The sequence below is a fragment of the Apteryx rowi genome, unplaced genomic scaffold, assembly GCF_003343035.1.
Source record: "Apteryx rowi isolate R43461 unplaced genomic scaffold, aptRow1 scaffold_321, whole genome shotgun sequence".
Classification (NCBI taxonomy): Eukaryota; Metazoa; Chordata; class Aves; order Apterygiformes; family Apterygidae; genus Apteryx; species Apteryx rowi.
This window is the reverse complement of record NW_020449653.1, coordinates 546,415-562,751: the sequence shown is the minus strand read 5'-3', so window position 1 is coordinate 562,751 and position 16,337 is coordinate 546,415. Positions and strand designations below refer to the sequence as shown.

The window sequence follows — 16,337 nt, the reverse complement described above, 5'->3', positions numbered from 1 at the left end:
TTTTAGCTTGAAAACATTTCTTTTTCCTTTTATGTGYCTGCCTTTTTACAGGAGAAAAATCAAGAATATGATTTAAATTTGTATTCCACGGCACGAAAGCTTTTGCAGAAACAAAAACACAGTTTTAGCCAACAGTAATGAGGCTAAACCCCTTCAAATTGCTTCCCCCCCCCCCTTTTATGTGTATAGCCAAATTTAGGTTTACTTTTGATAATCACTATCCAGTCTCTGGTAAAAGAAAACAAAAGAGGTCTCCAAAGATGACAGTTAAAAATATATATCTCACAGATCAATACTTACAATCTTTTTGCACAGGTTGGCCTTGCCTTACAATGTGTGTGTACCCAGAAACTATTTCTTGAATGTCCATGCATCTCTCATAGTAGAGCTCAATTTGTTCCGTTGCTTCTTTGTCATAAAGAGGGTTAGAAATCTAGACAAAGGCAAATAATGGAAAAATGACAACTACTCTGTTGTTGTTGTTCCTGACAAACTTGTTGTTTCTCAGGGAAGAGATTGTTCACAACAAAGCTGTATTATGTTCATGTGCCAGCTAACCTGATGCTGACCGCAACAGACTATGGCCTTAAAGAGTTAGCATAATCCAAGATACAGTGGATGAATTTCCAATCTCAAWCAAGCCAATGGGACTTTTACCACTGGTTTCAACAAAACCATAAATTAAACAAATATGTTCAATACTGCATCATCAAAAACTCTGAGAAACTGAGCACTACTGAAATATAGGTCCTTATTTATATGCAGATTTAGGAACATTGCTTTCACATCCACTTCTAGAAGTCTTGTCTTTTAGCATTTGAAGCAGTACCTAACTTTCCTAGATTTCAGTGGAAAATGCTCATACATTGGTTATATATTCCCAAGTTCTATTATGCTTGATAGCAAGTTTATCACTTGGTAAGAGCTTCAGTAAACAAGAAGGTCCTGTGTCTGTCTGCATCGAACACTCTTATGAGCCCAGTGAAATTTCCCTAGGTAAAAGAAAACCATAGCTGGCTGCTAACGCTTAAACATTGTCAAATACTGCTTTTGTTTACCCGTTCTGTTTCCAGCACATTAAGACGATAGTATTTCACAGGTCCAAAGAATGCTTCAATACCATTTGCATACCCACTGCCTCCAAGAACAAAATATCCAGCGGTGTCATCATAATAGAAATCTTCCCTAAAACTTGAGAACATAGGAGAGAAATAAACTGGCTATCAGGAGGTACTATGAAAGAAAAAGAAATTGATATCTCCTAACTTTGGTAACTGGCAGCCTTAAGTTCATTGCCAGCATCTATTTCTTTTTCCCATCTGTTTACTCTCAAAATCCATTCTGCAATCTGGTATGGTAAGTTCTGGAGTAGATTTAAGAAATACCTTGATTACAAACATTAAAACAACAGGGTGTTTTCTTTTGCTGACACTGAAGGTGAAGTTTTATGCACCATTAAACAACCTCAAAGATTTCAGTTTCACCTCTCCCCTGTACTTCTCTGTAAAAATGGCATGAAAATTTAAGTTCTCTGTCTCTTGTAGTTACTATCTAAAGATTTAGTTTCCAGTCTGTAAACCACAATGGGGAAGAAAAAGAACAACACTGAAATCTGCCATGCAATTTATTATTATATAGTTTCCATATGAAAAGGTTTTCTTAATTATTTATACAAGAGAGAGTCCGTTTTAAGTTAGAGTGAAAGGAAATTATATAAGATCTATTTCTAAAAAATGGCATATGATTCAGTTGCTTAGAATCAAAGTTAGGGCAAGAATAATAAAACCAAAACCTCTTGATAAGAGAGTTACGATGATCATGCCAGCGAAAATCAAAGCAGATTTTGCTACCTACCGAAGCAAAGCAGATAATTTCAGTGGTAAAATCCCCTAGTTCCCTCACAGCAATAGCAAAACTTCCCTTGACTTCAGTGAGGCCAGGACTTCATCCAAAGACTGATCTCAATGCTCCCGACCTCAGTTTTAGTGGGGCTTTGGGTCAGACTCCAGTACTGGATTGTGCAACATCAAATAACTCATATTATCAACAGAAATGTTCAGATCTTGTCCAATGTAAACACAGTAATGCATGCTGTTTTTGAGAGTGTAAGAGCAGAAAGAGAGCACTGACATTTCGAGAGTCATCTACAATCTCAGTTAAAAACTTGTACCCCCCCTTCTCCACATCTGAACACATACACATATTACTTGGCAAAGGGAAAAATGCTGCTTACATAAAAGACTGATGATGATGCCTTTTCAAATTCTTCCCAACACTGCTTACTTCTATCTAAAAGAATATAAAATATTAGTTATAATAGACTAAATATTACAAGGTATGTTGTTTAAGCCACATAACACTCAATTTTGAAAATCACAGCTGCAGCTTATTGTATCTCCTCTGTGTTAAAGGGGATGATGTCACTATCTGATTTATGTTGGGAAAGTTTAACGGAAAGCATTGGCACTGGTCTGTCCTAGCCAATAGTGAGAGAAGAAAAACAGCAAGAATAGCACAGATGTTGCCTACTTCAGCTATTTCATTCCTGTGTTCAGTTATGAGACATTAGTATTTTGCTGAAGCTTTCGCTCTTCCAAAGTGTTAAAGACAGTTTTGCTTATGTACTGGAGAGACGCTAAATTAAGAGAATATTGATCTTTTCAAAAAGCTCTTGCTTACAGGTGAAGAATGGCCTTAAGGCTAAAATAACACACCCTGACTTAAAAAAGTCTGGGTTGAACTCCTACTTCTACAAGAGATGCACTAGGTAGACTTCCAATGCCAGAATGGTTAAAAGTATTTGCATACCTGAAAAGGAGGCTAAGATGGGATTTTCAGATATGTTGGTGCTTTCAAAAGCTGTCTAAGAACTCACATAAGCACCCTGCAAAATTATTTGAAGTGCCTGGGTACCTTTAGGGATTCATCTGCATCTTTAAATGCTCATAAAATCTGGCTCTCCATTTTTTGATGCCTCAGTTCCCTAGCCTTCCCTAATTCAGGTGTTTCGCCTAAGGTCATGCTGGACTAATGTATCTAATGGATGACTGTGAAATAAGTGCCTAAATAAGGAGATGCTTGTGTACCTTTTGAGGATTTAATAACTTGCTCCAGAAAGACACGACAATAAGATGGAACTGAACCACAGCTTCATCTGTCCCAGAGAATGGCTCTAAGTACTGGAATGTTTTTTAGTTTGGCTCTACTTCCTCTTCTTTCAACAAAAGTGCTGATTAAACTCGTTGTGGCTACCTTATTTCATCCAGAAGTGCAAATTATTTGACTATAGGTTTTACCTCATGCCTGAGTAAATTCATTCTGCCCTCTGATTGAAGAATAATTTTTTTAAATTTAATCTTACAAGCAATCATCAAATTCCCAACAGGAAGGCACTAATATACCTTATGTCAACACTGATAGCAGCAATTACATTTGCACCTGAAGCTGAGCTTCAGTCCATATGCTCTTCCTTTTCCACAAGCTTAAATTATAACTACACTTTAAACAAGCAGAGAAAGACAGTTCTGATTGCACAAAACACTTATTTCACTTCTCCCTTTAACAAAATCCTTAAAAAAGACGTTATATTAAAAATAATTGTACATTTCTACCTGATTTTCTTGCAAGACAAGTCTGCTCTATGGAACTTTGGCTCTGTTTCACCATTTACATGTTTAAATGTAGGTGGGGTACAAGAGGAATGGCAGTAGTTCAGACTACGTTGCTCTCTCTATTTCAGCTTTATCAGTCTTTTATCTCATACTTCCAATTTGTTTCAGTTGTTCTGCTGATTAATTAGCAATTATTTTTATGATGCAAAATGAAATCAATTCAGTCGTTTTCAAGGAGAAAGAAATTGAGAGAAAAAAGACTGGAAACATTTTTGATGATTTTCACATTCTAGCAGGAGGCAGAAACAAGAACTTGGGCAGGGAGACAGACTTGTTTTCAGAGCTGCTTTTGGAGGTTCTTGTGAAAAACAACTGTGATTTATTAAAATGTAAATTATGTATTTGATCTACCAGAGAGGGATGGTGCAATATTTTTCTGTCTTTTAATGGCAAGCAATCCTATGCTGCTTAGTCAAATATGCAAAACTTAGGAAACTGCACATGCCTTCTGCTTTTTTTCCTATGCTAAGTAAAAGTGACTGGAATACAGAGGTATGTTTTTATAAGAGTAGACTTTAGATTACCAAAAAAACGTTAGTTTTAGTGGAACATGTTGTTACTTTTCCTGCTGTTAGCAGCAAAACTATGCTAACAATAACATCTAGTCAAGAGGCCTGCTACTGTACACGGAAGTCCAGACACTTAAAATTTCATATCAGGATGGTAAAAACATTTGAGCCTCTAAGTCCCAGGCCCTAGGGGCTATTCACACCATGTAACTTTAAGTATCTAAGTAAGGTATCTAGCTAGGAACCCTGGTTGCCTATAGAGTCTGAAGTCTGCGGACAGCAACTATGTATGAGGATACCCACTGAATATATACTAATTCTAGGCTCTTACCTTAAGCATCTAAGCCAATTTCCCAAAGTTGGGTCTGAACATATCCAGCCAATTTCTAATTCGGGGGTTTTCACTTTTTTGCTGTGTGAACATGTGCAAACTACACTATTTCTCTCAGCCTTAGCAGTTAAAACGGTTGTCAGAGACATAATCAAATTAGACAAATCTCAGTCTTGTTCCTGTAGTTCATTAGCACACATACCTCTCCACCCTTAAAGGAGAGATCCAGTCGAAACCACTGCCTCAGAGGAAGGCTGAAGCTAGTTTTCACTGCAAGATCATCTCCTCTAATGAGGTGCATCTGAATATGGACGTAACCTGACAGAGGAACAATAAGGTTAAAAAAAAAAAGGAAATAAAGTTCACAGCAATACTGACTGACATTAAGAATGGGTTTCCTATAGTATCATTCAGAGTGATTCCACCCTCTTCAGCACCAACAAAGATCCGGGGACTCACCAAGCAATACATCCATTCTAACAGAATCACAGGGAACCATGCTCCGTATTTCAGGTACATATACCAGATGCTAATGCATGGGCTCCCACATGAAATTATTGAGTCAAACCAACTTGTCTGAAGGATAAACCCATGCTAAACTTAAGACAAACAAGAAAAGCACTACAGTTGATCTCAACCACCAGGAAGCAGACTTGACTTCCAGCAAATAGCAGAGAAGAACAAGGGACATTAGTATTTACCCAATGCACTACTGTTAGCATGCAAGAAAAAGTGCAATGAACAGGTACAAGATGACTCTAGGCCCTATTACTTGGAATTGCAGAAGTCAGACTCACGGTCTGAGTTCTTAAAAGCAGAATAAGCTATTATGTTAATCTAGTCTAACGCTGTGAGTAGAACAGGCTCTAGAACCTCTTCAACCAAATCTTATATCAAGCCAATAACTTCTAGTTGAGTTGTCATTTTTGTTTGCTCTTTAAAGAAAAGTTTTTAATGGAAATAATATGAATAATGGAAAAGGTACCACAGCCCTAGGTCAACTATTCTAATGATTAATTATCTGGACTGGTAACATGACAGAGAAAATAGAAACAGCAAAAATAACAGAAAGGAAGAGATTAGTTGTGAAACTTTTGAGAGGGGAAAAATGTTATGTCTTATGAAAGAACCAGTTGCCTCTCAAGCTGTTTTTGAATCAGGGAATTAGACTGAGCTTCTTGAACATTACGTTATAGGAGAGAACTTGAACCATTTGGACTTTCTCTGAGGCTGTTCCAAATTTTCTTTAGGAAATAAGAATTGGGCACAATATTACAATATTAATGAAGGCTGTCTATCAAGAAAGGACTGTTTAATCCCAGTATATTTTCCTGATCTACAAGATTCAGTCCATCCTCCTGATAGTACAGACTGCTCTTGAAGAAAAAAAACAGAAAAGGGAACAGACATTTCTTGAAATTAGCCAAGATTAGATGGTTATGTGACTATTTTTCAGTTTTACTCTATTAATATAGTAGCTATTTTCCTTTTCAGACATAATGGACAAAAAGAAGCAATTCACAAGCGATCAGTTTCACAAAATAGGTCTGATAATGTATTTATAAATGTTGTTCTTAGACACAGGTCTACAAAGATTACATTGGTCCCTTCAGAAGGCCTTTTACAATATTACTTACCTTCCTCATTTAGAAACACAGCAGGAGTACTATACATTTCTTTTGGATCAATAAAATAGAGTATACCACACAGATCCATTTCACAGTAATGCAGTAAATACAGCCAGATTGAAATTGTGAACCTGCATGAGCAAAAAGAAACAATCAGTCCACTCCTGATGAGAAATCTCCCTTTGGTTTTTAAAACCTCTGTCATTTGAAAAGCATGCATTCCACTTGAACTCAGCAAACCTGTTTTACACATGTAATCTTCAGGACAGGACACATTCTATACAGTAAAAATCTGCAGAACAGAAGTACCTAAGATTTTTGGATCTGTGACCTCCTCTTACCTGTGCACTTTTGTGGTACTGACATGAAAGGAAAGGAAGGGAGTGTAACCTGAATCAGTTCCAGAACGGTGGATCTGAGCTCTGGCCAGACCCCACATCAGCAGAGAACTGAAAAAACAACTGAKACAACTGCAAGTCAACCTCATGCAATCAGACTCCAGGACAAAATCCCCAAATGGATGTTCTTATAATTTTGATTGTGGAAATCAGTAAGAACTAAGCTATCTCTTCTATGCTAAATGCCAACTGTGGAAATGTGCTTGGGAAAGGCAGTTAAAAATGAATCCAGCCTCTGGGTAGTACAGATATGAACAGCTGTCACAGAGTTATCACAGGATATATAAAGGTGGAGCCTGTGCAAACTATGGAGTTGTGGCGAATAAAAAGCAAACCAAAGACCCAATAACCCTATCTACTGAGCAAATTCTGTACAAAGCTGGAGTGATTTCACTGACTTTGATGACATTACAAAGCAGATTTGCTGAGGCACTAAAAGCAGAATTTATACCACAGTATTTGATTTTAAGGAGCTCCTCTGTGCCAGACTAGAACTGCTTCCAGTGCTATTAACAGGAATGTGACCACTTATTTCCATAAAAGCAAAGCTAGGACAATGCCGAATGCTTTTGAAAACCCTAACTCCAGTGGGTTATAACCAAACAAAGATTACAATTATTATCATCTCCTGATAAAGAAGTTCTCTTTTCTTACTGACTTTTAGGAGATATCACTTGTATTTTGTATTTCTACAATTAAGAAAAATGTCAATATTTGTTTATTTATAGTAGCTTAGTATTGGGTCAGCTTGCCTTGTTTCCCTTGAGAAAAATTACAAAACATACAGTACCTTGTATCTTTACCTAAACGAAACCAATGTAGGCCTGAAAGCCTGACAGCTGCTTTCCACTTCAAAAAGTGCAAGCATGGTGAAGTTTTCCCTAATAGAGTCTACACCTTCTGTAGCTAATAGTGCCATATCCTCCACAAGTAGTATGTGGGTGAGGTAGAATCATGATCGCTTGTAAATAGATCATTATAATCTACAGACAAACACTGTGCTTTCAGAAATACTACTTATGCTTGTGTATCATTCCTGTCATCTTCCATCTCTGGCGATAGAGCAAGCTGAAACACTGCAGTCTCCATTTAATCCTTGACTGTCAGTCTGAGCACATGACTGTTCTGGACATATTTCTCGGGACAAAGAGTTTGGGACAATGCTGACTCATTTCACATTTTCCACTGCTGCAGAAGGCTGTAAAGAGTGCATAGCCCCGTACAGCCCTATCCTAACCTTGCTGCAGATGGTCTGCGGGCAGCTGCCTCAAATGACAGCTGTCTATCTCCAGTCTGCTTTCATTACATTTAAGCTTATCTGCCCTGTTAAATGACAGAAGAAAATCTCTATTGGAAAGCTTAAGAGGGATCTTCTTTAGTCAACTAAATYCCTGACTGAAGTCAAATGAGTAACTTTAGTTTGATCCATCTGCTTCTGTCTGCCTTTTGGTGCAATGGGCATACACCATTTACTTAGAGACAGCTGAAGGAAAAACTGTGAGGACCTCTTCCTCTTCTATTCCATAACATAGCTATCTGAGACTGTCATGCAGCCACCATGCACCGGCAATGCTTCATGTTAAGACTGGCAAGACAACCTGAAGACAAGATGGGGGGAATTGTGTGGAGCAGGGAAAGAGCTGTATAAATTCATGCTATATATTCTCAACCAAACCCTCGGCATCTCCGTGCCAAAAGCAGAATGCAACTGCACCGGTGTGCCAAGGGCAGCAGAGTGTGTAAACCCATCCTGAAGAGGCTAGGAGCTAAAAATTGCTCCGTACTTATGACTTCAGTGCATAGTTCGATGCTATTAGTTCCTATGGAACCTGTTCTAGTTGGCAAGGCTTTTTTGGCACTCTCCTTGTGACTACAGGCCAAATGCAAACCAGCAGGCAAGCACAAGTTCCTGAGATCATCTCCTGTCTCTAATAATGCTGCCAGGGTAACAGCCTCTGGTGAGAGGGAGAGGTATGTCTATTTGTTTCTCTAAGGTTGCAAAATGTGACTGAAGAGTTATGACAGCTTTGGGAAGGGGGAGATGAGTAGAGCAAGGTGACCTTCCCAGTGTGATTCCTCTGTGACTGAGGAGAGTGCAGGGCCTACGTGCTTTACTCCTGTACCACTGGGACCATTTACATGGGAATGGTGGAAGGAAACAGTATAAGCTCAAGCTAGACGACTTGTCTAGGCAGGGGACTCTATCACTAAGGGCTTGCTGCTGCAAAATAAACTACAGTGCGAATTTAAAGGGAAAAAGCTGTTCCTCACTGCCCGCCCTTGCAGGAAACCCTATTCAGCACTTAGTCTGCAAAGAGTGTTTGAAATGCAGAGCTCTCTGCAGTGCAGAAAACCTCAGGCTAGGTAGTCATGAGACAGCACAGATACCAGAAGCAGTCTGATCATGACAGCACATATAAACTAACTTATCCTGCTAACAGTGTACCTACCCAGCTAAGTTACACCTACCCCTGCTCTCTCTTATGCAGCACTGCACTAAGATAAGTATTGTTCTGAGGTTAAGCTTAATTCCTTCCAAAACTGAAAGAGAACAGAACAAATCCCTAAATAGTTTCCTTTTGAGCCATTTTTCATATTAGCAGGCAATAATCTTTTTATTGGTGATATATAGCCTAAGAGTCTAAGCAGAGACTACAGCCTTTAAAAATTAATTGCAACCAGCTTCAGTAATTTGCGTGTACTTACATTGGATAATCAATCTGATGTTGTCTGACTGTCTCAAGTTCTCTGTTTTCAAATCGTTCAAATTTCTTCACAATTCCTGTTTTCTCCCCACTGGATGCATATATGAAGCTGAGAATCTGGACACCATCTGCAAAATACAACCTTTCTTAATCTGCCTGAAAACAAGCATTGACAACTGCCCCTCCCATTAACAGCTCATACTTGTACAGAGTCAAACATATGAATCACACAACAGATCAAAAATTAATGCAAACCTCAGAAAGTCCTTAAGCACAAGTTCACTCTCTGTTTCTAAGTACATTACCAGCTTGGTAGGAATAACCCACAGAAAATAAAGTGACATGGAGTCCATCCCAGCTGCTATTTAGAAGCAGGGACAGAATGGACTGATTTAAATCTAAGATACTTAAAGAACCAGTTATAACGTCCATTTAAATTAGTGAGGAGGAAAACTTGATTTATATTATTCATTTAAATATCATTCTACCTTTGGTTATACCTACGTGGGAATGCTCCACAGCTCTTGGGCTTGCTCTCCATTTTCAGCTCTCTATTTTATACCATATGTATGGATAGATACTGACATGCATAATGCTATACTAAATCTAACTGATAATGCYGCCCCTGCTAAGAATCAGGAAAAATACCTCCAAGCCCATTACATATCATCAGCTTTCCTAAAAGAAATTTAAGCAATTAGATAAAAGTTAAAAAAAAATTCAAATAAAATGTTATTGCCTCCTATTTCTTATCTATAATGTATATTTAAATAACTATATTTAAATAATGCATATGATAATGTTTCACAGCATTCATATGCTCTTATCGTATGTCTCCAGCAGGTATTTTGGAAAGCCTCTGAAGGTAGTAACCTCCTTGTTTCCTTGTTCATCCTCAGTGTATCTACATGCCAATGCAGTGAAAACAAATGACACAAATACCTTTATTGGATTTGCTAAGAGAGAAACCTTTGAAATTAAATAACTGTTTTGCTTCTAGGTTCTGCTTTGAATATATAGTGAGAAGAAAAAGAGTTATCAGCAGATGTAAAGCTAGAGATAGGCAGATAGAAAAAAATCAGCAGAACTCTGAGAAAACCTGGAAAGCAGAATTGTGAGTTTCAGTAATTTATAAAGTTGGACAACATGTAATATAGGCTTTATATTTAGATATACAAATACAAATACTTAAATATATAAAAATGGCAGTAAATAAAGTATTTCTCTTGCTAACCAGTAAGATACAACTAAGATATAAAAACTTATTTTTATAGGAATGCTAACATTTTATGTTTTGTATTAACAAATTGTAAATGATATACTTCTTGTTTACCAGATGATGGTTATTCTTCCTTGTGATTTGTGTGAAGCTGTACTTGAACAGAACTCAGAATTAACTAAAAGGCTCAAACACAACGTATCAATTTAATTAACACTGGCCTAAACGTACTAGAATGATGAAAAATAAATTTATTAAAAACATTTTTGTATTTAAAACTAGTTCATTTTTAAAGCAAAAATTACTAGTCCATAATGGCTTCAGGCAAAAAAAAACCACTATAAAGTGGAATGCACTATAACGTCTTATAAATCTGTTTCTGAAAGTATGTCCACAATCTTAGGTAGAAGCCAGGTAGACCTCCTGTATGAGAATTACGTGTGTAGGAACTGTAGGACTGGACCTGAATCAAGGGACTGAACAAACCTCTCTGAAGAAAATGAAATGATGCCCACTGACATCAGTGGGCTTTAAATAAAGTTCTGTGAACATAAACAGAAACTACAAGGCAGTGCTGCTCAAAATCTGCAGGCTGCCTGGGATGGAGTAGGCCAGCTCTGAGGGAGTACAGGACTGTGGTCATTTGCAACCCTAACCAGTTATAAAGTTTACATATTCAACAACATAGACCACAACTTTTCTGCCACAGAAGTAAGTCGTTCTACATAACATTTAATATTTACTAACAGCTTAAAGAAGATGTTACTTGGGTACCATTAGTTCTCTTGAAAAAAAAAAAAGTGACATTGCACATACCGCTTTCATGAGGGCACTGAGGTATCTTGTTTGCCTGGAGCGTCCACAAATAGTCAGTGCCCCACTGAAGACAAACTTTGTGGTCTTTGTATGGGCGTTTAAAAGGTGGAACTGCTTCTAAAAAAGTGTAATTCCTGGCAACTGCCCACTGATAGCTTTCGTTCTGCTTAACATCATAGCTGCTAACTGATGCATGACTAATCCATGCGTACAGTATCACGCTGTGCACTATTACTGAGTTTCTGATGACATAATCATCTCTGTAAACCATGATGCTTGGAAATTTCAAGTGTACTTGTCGTGTTCTACTAACATAAAGGTTCTGCTCATCCTTCCATCTTCTTCTATATACAGACACACCAGTCCTGAACTCTGAGGAAGCTATTGCTTCCAGGTTGACAATACAAGGCTTAGAACATAAATACTGAACTGAAACCTCAGAGTTGTTAAGAACTTTCTTTTCTAAAACGTTTAAATGAATAAAGTCCACGTGACCCATGTTTTGTTCAAACTGTGGAATGACTGCTGTTGTCCGTAATGTCTCCTTGCCAAAGGCTGGCACAAAATTCTGAAAAAAAGAAAAAAAAAAGTTAATCACAGAACTAAGTTTATGTGATTACTAATATAATCACAATAACAACAGAAAATGGCATAAGCAAAAAGTTTATATACAGTGCTCAGACTCCAAAATACAAAGATTCTTTCACACAGCAAGTAGCTATGGATTACCGAAGAGATGCTGTCAAGGTTTTAATGGTAACAAGTAACCTACATCAAGTTAAAAGTTATATATGCTTCTACACACAAACTGTGTTTACAAGGTGTATCCTTCTGTCCTTCTGCAAGCAGAATCCGGTTTACTAAGATACTGACTTACACGTCATGCTATTTACACAGGTTCCCACAATCAGGCCTAAAGAACAACTACTAAAATTTATTAGCATTTATTCTTTGTACTGTTGTTCAGCTGTACTGCTGCACCCTCATGTTTCTACATATTTTGAAAAAAATTGCCTAATTTTGCTACCTTTCATGCAGTTATCTGAAGAGCAGGAATAACAACCAAGGCACTTAGCACCGGTCTCCTGAGAATGCATTCATGTTTATAAAGCGCTAGGAGCTTATTACAGAAATGCTCTTATCCTGAAGGTGCACTTACATATCTGAGCAACAAGCCAGCAGACAGCACTGGCTCAGCTTTTGCTCTCTATAGCCTCGTATATTAGAAAGTGCTTTGAGAGAGAGTGCCTTGGTCGGGCCTTACACTGGGATTATCCTCCGTGATGAAGTTCTTGTCTCTAAAGCTTCAAACCTCTTCTTTTGTTCCCGCCGTGCAGCCAGTGGCTGGCTTGAGGCACTGCCAAGGTTGCTGGGGATTACTCAGCCTGGAAGGCCAGCCACCGTCCCCGCGCTTCTGTCAGCTTCCTTGACCTGTCTAAAWTACCCAGAACTGTCACTCAACATTACCAGGGAAGCTGGTAGTCGAGATTACTTAAAATGAGAAGATCTGTCTTCAGTGACTTTTAACATGGCCAAACTTTAACAAATTGGACTGAAATTTATCTTGGATATCTGGCTTGGATTGATCAGAGTTTTTCATTGCAACTCCTGAAACATTTAAACGTTTCAGCCAAAYGGTCTGTAGATTTCTAACTATCAGAAGTATGATATTGTCTGAAGGACACGACCTTGCTAATGATCCAGAATGCGGATCAGTAAAGCTCCTTATGATAACCTCTTCTGCTTTTTTCTTCTTAAAAATATGACGACACTGCTTGAGAGCTACACTGAAAAAAACATTAAGGTGGCCAATGCTGTAAATATTGGGAAAAGCCAGAAATAAGTTTGCCTGTACAACCTCCTTGTTCCTACAGATGATGATTTTGCATTTAATGATATGATCAGGTGCTTTTTTTCCCCCTGGAATCCCTACATCCTTAAACATACCGGAGACCTCTATGTTGCAAGTGGAACACAGCAGTATGTAGAGGAGATTATTTTTCCTAAGACCTTGGCTTTATTTAAGACAGAAGCTGGAAGATAAAACTGAGTGAAGGAACTTTTGGAAGAGAAAGCAGGATATCATTGCAGGCAGCTGGATAAATTTAGATAATGTCCCTAGTTCATATCCTTACATCTAACTTGTCACTTAAACCAGTTTCCACAAGAACAACCAACTAAGTGTTTTTATTTTTTTGGTGTCCAAAAAGAGGCACAGGAGGCCAGATGTGGAGGGATGTTGAACGTTGATAAATACATGTGTAATCACTACGATACACACTTTAAACAAATAAAATGCAAAACACTGCAATGTCAGGATCTAGGCTGAGTACCTGCAAAAAGTAGACTCTTCACAGTAATAGCCTTCCTCCATCTCCGCCTCATTTCTCATTCTGTAAAGAGGATACTGTAAAAACTAAATTAACTTTTCTGTCACTAATGGGAAAGCACAGTAGAAACACCCACTCAAATTTGACAAATTTACCTGCAGGCAAGAGTTTAAATGGTATCTATTAAGTAGGGCCTAAGGAGGGCGATAAAAAGGAATAGTTAGTAATAGGAGGCTGCTGCCCACTGCAAAAGTTACCACATCATGTAGTAACACACATGCACAAAAAACAGCACAAAAGTTATCAGACAACCTTAATTTTAATAYCAATTCTAACACTTTTCAGGGCTGGACTTGACAAAGATACTATTATTTTAAGATTCCTATATAATTCTTCTTTGGTTATAGATATTTCTAAAACCATTAAAAATACATCACAGCAACCACAGATTGTTTTAAACTTTTTTTACTTGGTGGGGATCGCTCGTATTTATTAAACAACTTCTGACCTTACAATAAAGAACACTTCTAAACAATCTGATCTGTGCAATCTATTATTATCTTTCTCATGACCCAGCTCCCAGATTATGAAAGTCCTTCTAAGTGGTTATCCAAAAATGAAGACCACCAGGTAGACACTATAACGTATTCTGTTACCACTGTGTGCTTACCACATGCACGTTTACAGTCAAAATACATACAGCCAGCTCTCAATTATCTGAGTGGTTTATCCAATGCGGAAACACAGGAGCTAGCTCTCAGCAAAGACAACCTGGGTCTGGTAGGGTTTATTAACTTAGATACAGCAGTGTGCGCGTGTGGCTCTTCTGCCTCCAGGCTGGGTCTGGCAGAAATTTAGCTGCTTTTAGCACTGGGGATCTTGAAGTAGTAAGCTCTGCAATCCAAAGCCAGTCCCAGGTAGAACAAGCTGCATGTTCCCAGAGCACTGAGGTGTGAAGCACAGTGATTGCTGACTGCATGAAGTCAACTTCAGTTGTGTTGGTTGTACTGCCTTGGACTTAGTGCCAGGTCTGCCAAAACAGCTTTGGCAGACCTACCCMAAAATTGCTTCTTCGTACTCATTGGTGCTGGATGTATTAATTGAGACAGATGCTGCAAAAAGGCATGAAACATGTTTGGGTCCAGTGTTACACCACTTCTAACAAATCCTTCTGGAGGCTCATGTAGTAAGGAGCAGAGTGCAGACCCCRGAGTAGCTCCGCATAGATCCAGCAGCAGCAGAGACTAGAGACAGTAAATTCTTCCAGACCGTGGTTGAGTCTGTTAACCACTTGCTCATCTCTGTATGGTGCTCCTCAGTGTACTACACAACACACATATTATCTAAATGTTTCTACTCTCAGGAACCCCAGCTTTTCCCTCCCCATTACCTCAGATAATGATCATACATAATCCCTGATTATAGAAAGCTAGGATGAAAGGATTACACAAGGAGCGTGATTATGAGATTGAAATAAAAAAAGTTCCCCAATGTAGTAAATGGAGCCCTTAACTCAGGCCAGCTATGCTGGATTAAAAATGTCACCATAAAACTAACAGCCGGAGTTCAACAAGGAAGGTGTGGGGGCCTCATTGTGCAGCGCAGCTTTAAGATGGTTAACCTGACTGATGGAGAAATCCACCAGCAGACAGACCGTCTTTGAACTTAACTGCCCAAACATGTATATGCTCTGCTTCCGGAGAAATCTGTCAGTTTTGAAACTGTTCTCAGTAACTTCTAGGCCCATGCAGGAAGTGAGAGAGACCCCATCTTTTCCACTCCCCTCTTTCAGCACGGATTGTCTTGGAGAACGTGAGGAGATTGCCTGAATGAGTTTGACTCTCATTTCCATTTCACGTTCTCCTCGAGGCAGGGAGTCTGTTCTACATCTCTCTCAGCCTCTATTTCAAAATCATCCTCAGTGATGAATAGTCGTACAACCTGCATCGTTTCAGAACTTTATCCAGCACCACCAGCAAAGTGTAACACCAAGTTTGCCAGCTTTGTGGACACTCATGCTGTTGAGCAATCACATACAGCTAATTTCACAGAGCTGCTCCACAGTCTTTTGGAAGCTACGAGTTTATTACAGTCACAAGATTGTTTTTATAATCATACAAACCATACAGCTTTTTTTCTTAAGATCTTCTGAATCTGAAGAAGTTTGCTCAAGTCATCCCACCGAGTGATAGGAGAAAATCACTTTTCACAACAACTGGCTGGAAAGGGGAAATTTTAAACTGTGAAATATTACAGGAATTATCCAAAATTATTCCTTTACTAGCTGTAATAAGATCTCAGTGGGATCCTCCCTGAGTTCACCCCTGCAGAAACTCTGCATAACGTGATGAAACTGCACCTGTATGCACAAGGCCTGAGGACAACCATAGCCTTTTACCTGTGAGCACCTGCCACGTCATGCTAAATTTTCAGAATTGCTGAACTACAAGGAGGCACACACCACAGAGGCGCTGATCCGCTCCTGGTCAGCACCAGTAGCGTACATGCACACAAGAACTTTGACTGGAGTTTGTGTTTAGCACCACAAAGAGAGGGAAAGAAGCTGGGCTTTGTTCACTAGATGCTTTTCAGACGCGATTGTTTCCGTAGGCCAGTGCCCGCGCTGTATCTACCACAGAGCTACGCGCAGACGGGGTATGTCAGAGGCACCGCCACTCCTTCGGGGCCGGGAAGGCGGAATTAACGTCGCCCGCCGCGGGCTCCGCGAGC

At 38.9% G+C, this 16,337-nt stretch overlaps 1 protein-coding gene across 4 annotated transcripts in view; it reads right to left on the bottom strand.

Annotated features, from left to right (window-relative positions):
- Positions 1 to 13,654, bottom strand: part of SEL1L3 (SEL1L family member 3) — a 34,537-nt gene extending 20,883 nt beyond the window's left edge. For 2 of the 4 annotated variants that reach the window (XM_026071113.1, XM_026071114.1), the window contains exons 1-8: positions 11,278 to 11,845; positions 9,244 to 9,370; positions 6,481 to 6,600; positions 6,149 to 6,270; positions 4,714 to 4,829; positions 2,234 to 2,289; positions 1,059 to 1,191; positions 301 to 433 (exon numbers count right to left, since the gene is read on the bottom strand). In XM_026071113.1, the coding sequence (XP_025926898.1) occupies positions 301 to 433; positions 1,059 to 1,191; positions 2,234 to 2,289; positions 4,714 to 4,829; positions 6,149 to 6,270; positions 6,481 to 6,600; positions 9,244 to 9,370; positions 11,278 to 11,776 (1,306 nt within the window). In that variant the 5' untranslated portion in view covers positions 11,777 to 11,845. Of the gene's footprint in view, positions 1 to 300; positions 434 to 1,058; positions 1,192 to 2,233; positions 2,290 to 4,713; positions 4,830 to 6,148; positions 6,271 to 6,480; positions 6,601 to 9,243; positions 9,371 to 11,277; positions 11,846 to 13,610 lie in introns of those variants that run through there. The other 2 variants (XM_026071111.1, XM_026071112.1) reach the window with 2 other exon arrangements.
- Between the last annotated feature and the right edge of the window lie 2,683 nt (positions 13,655 to 16,337).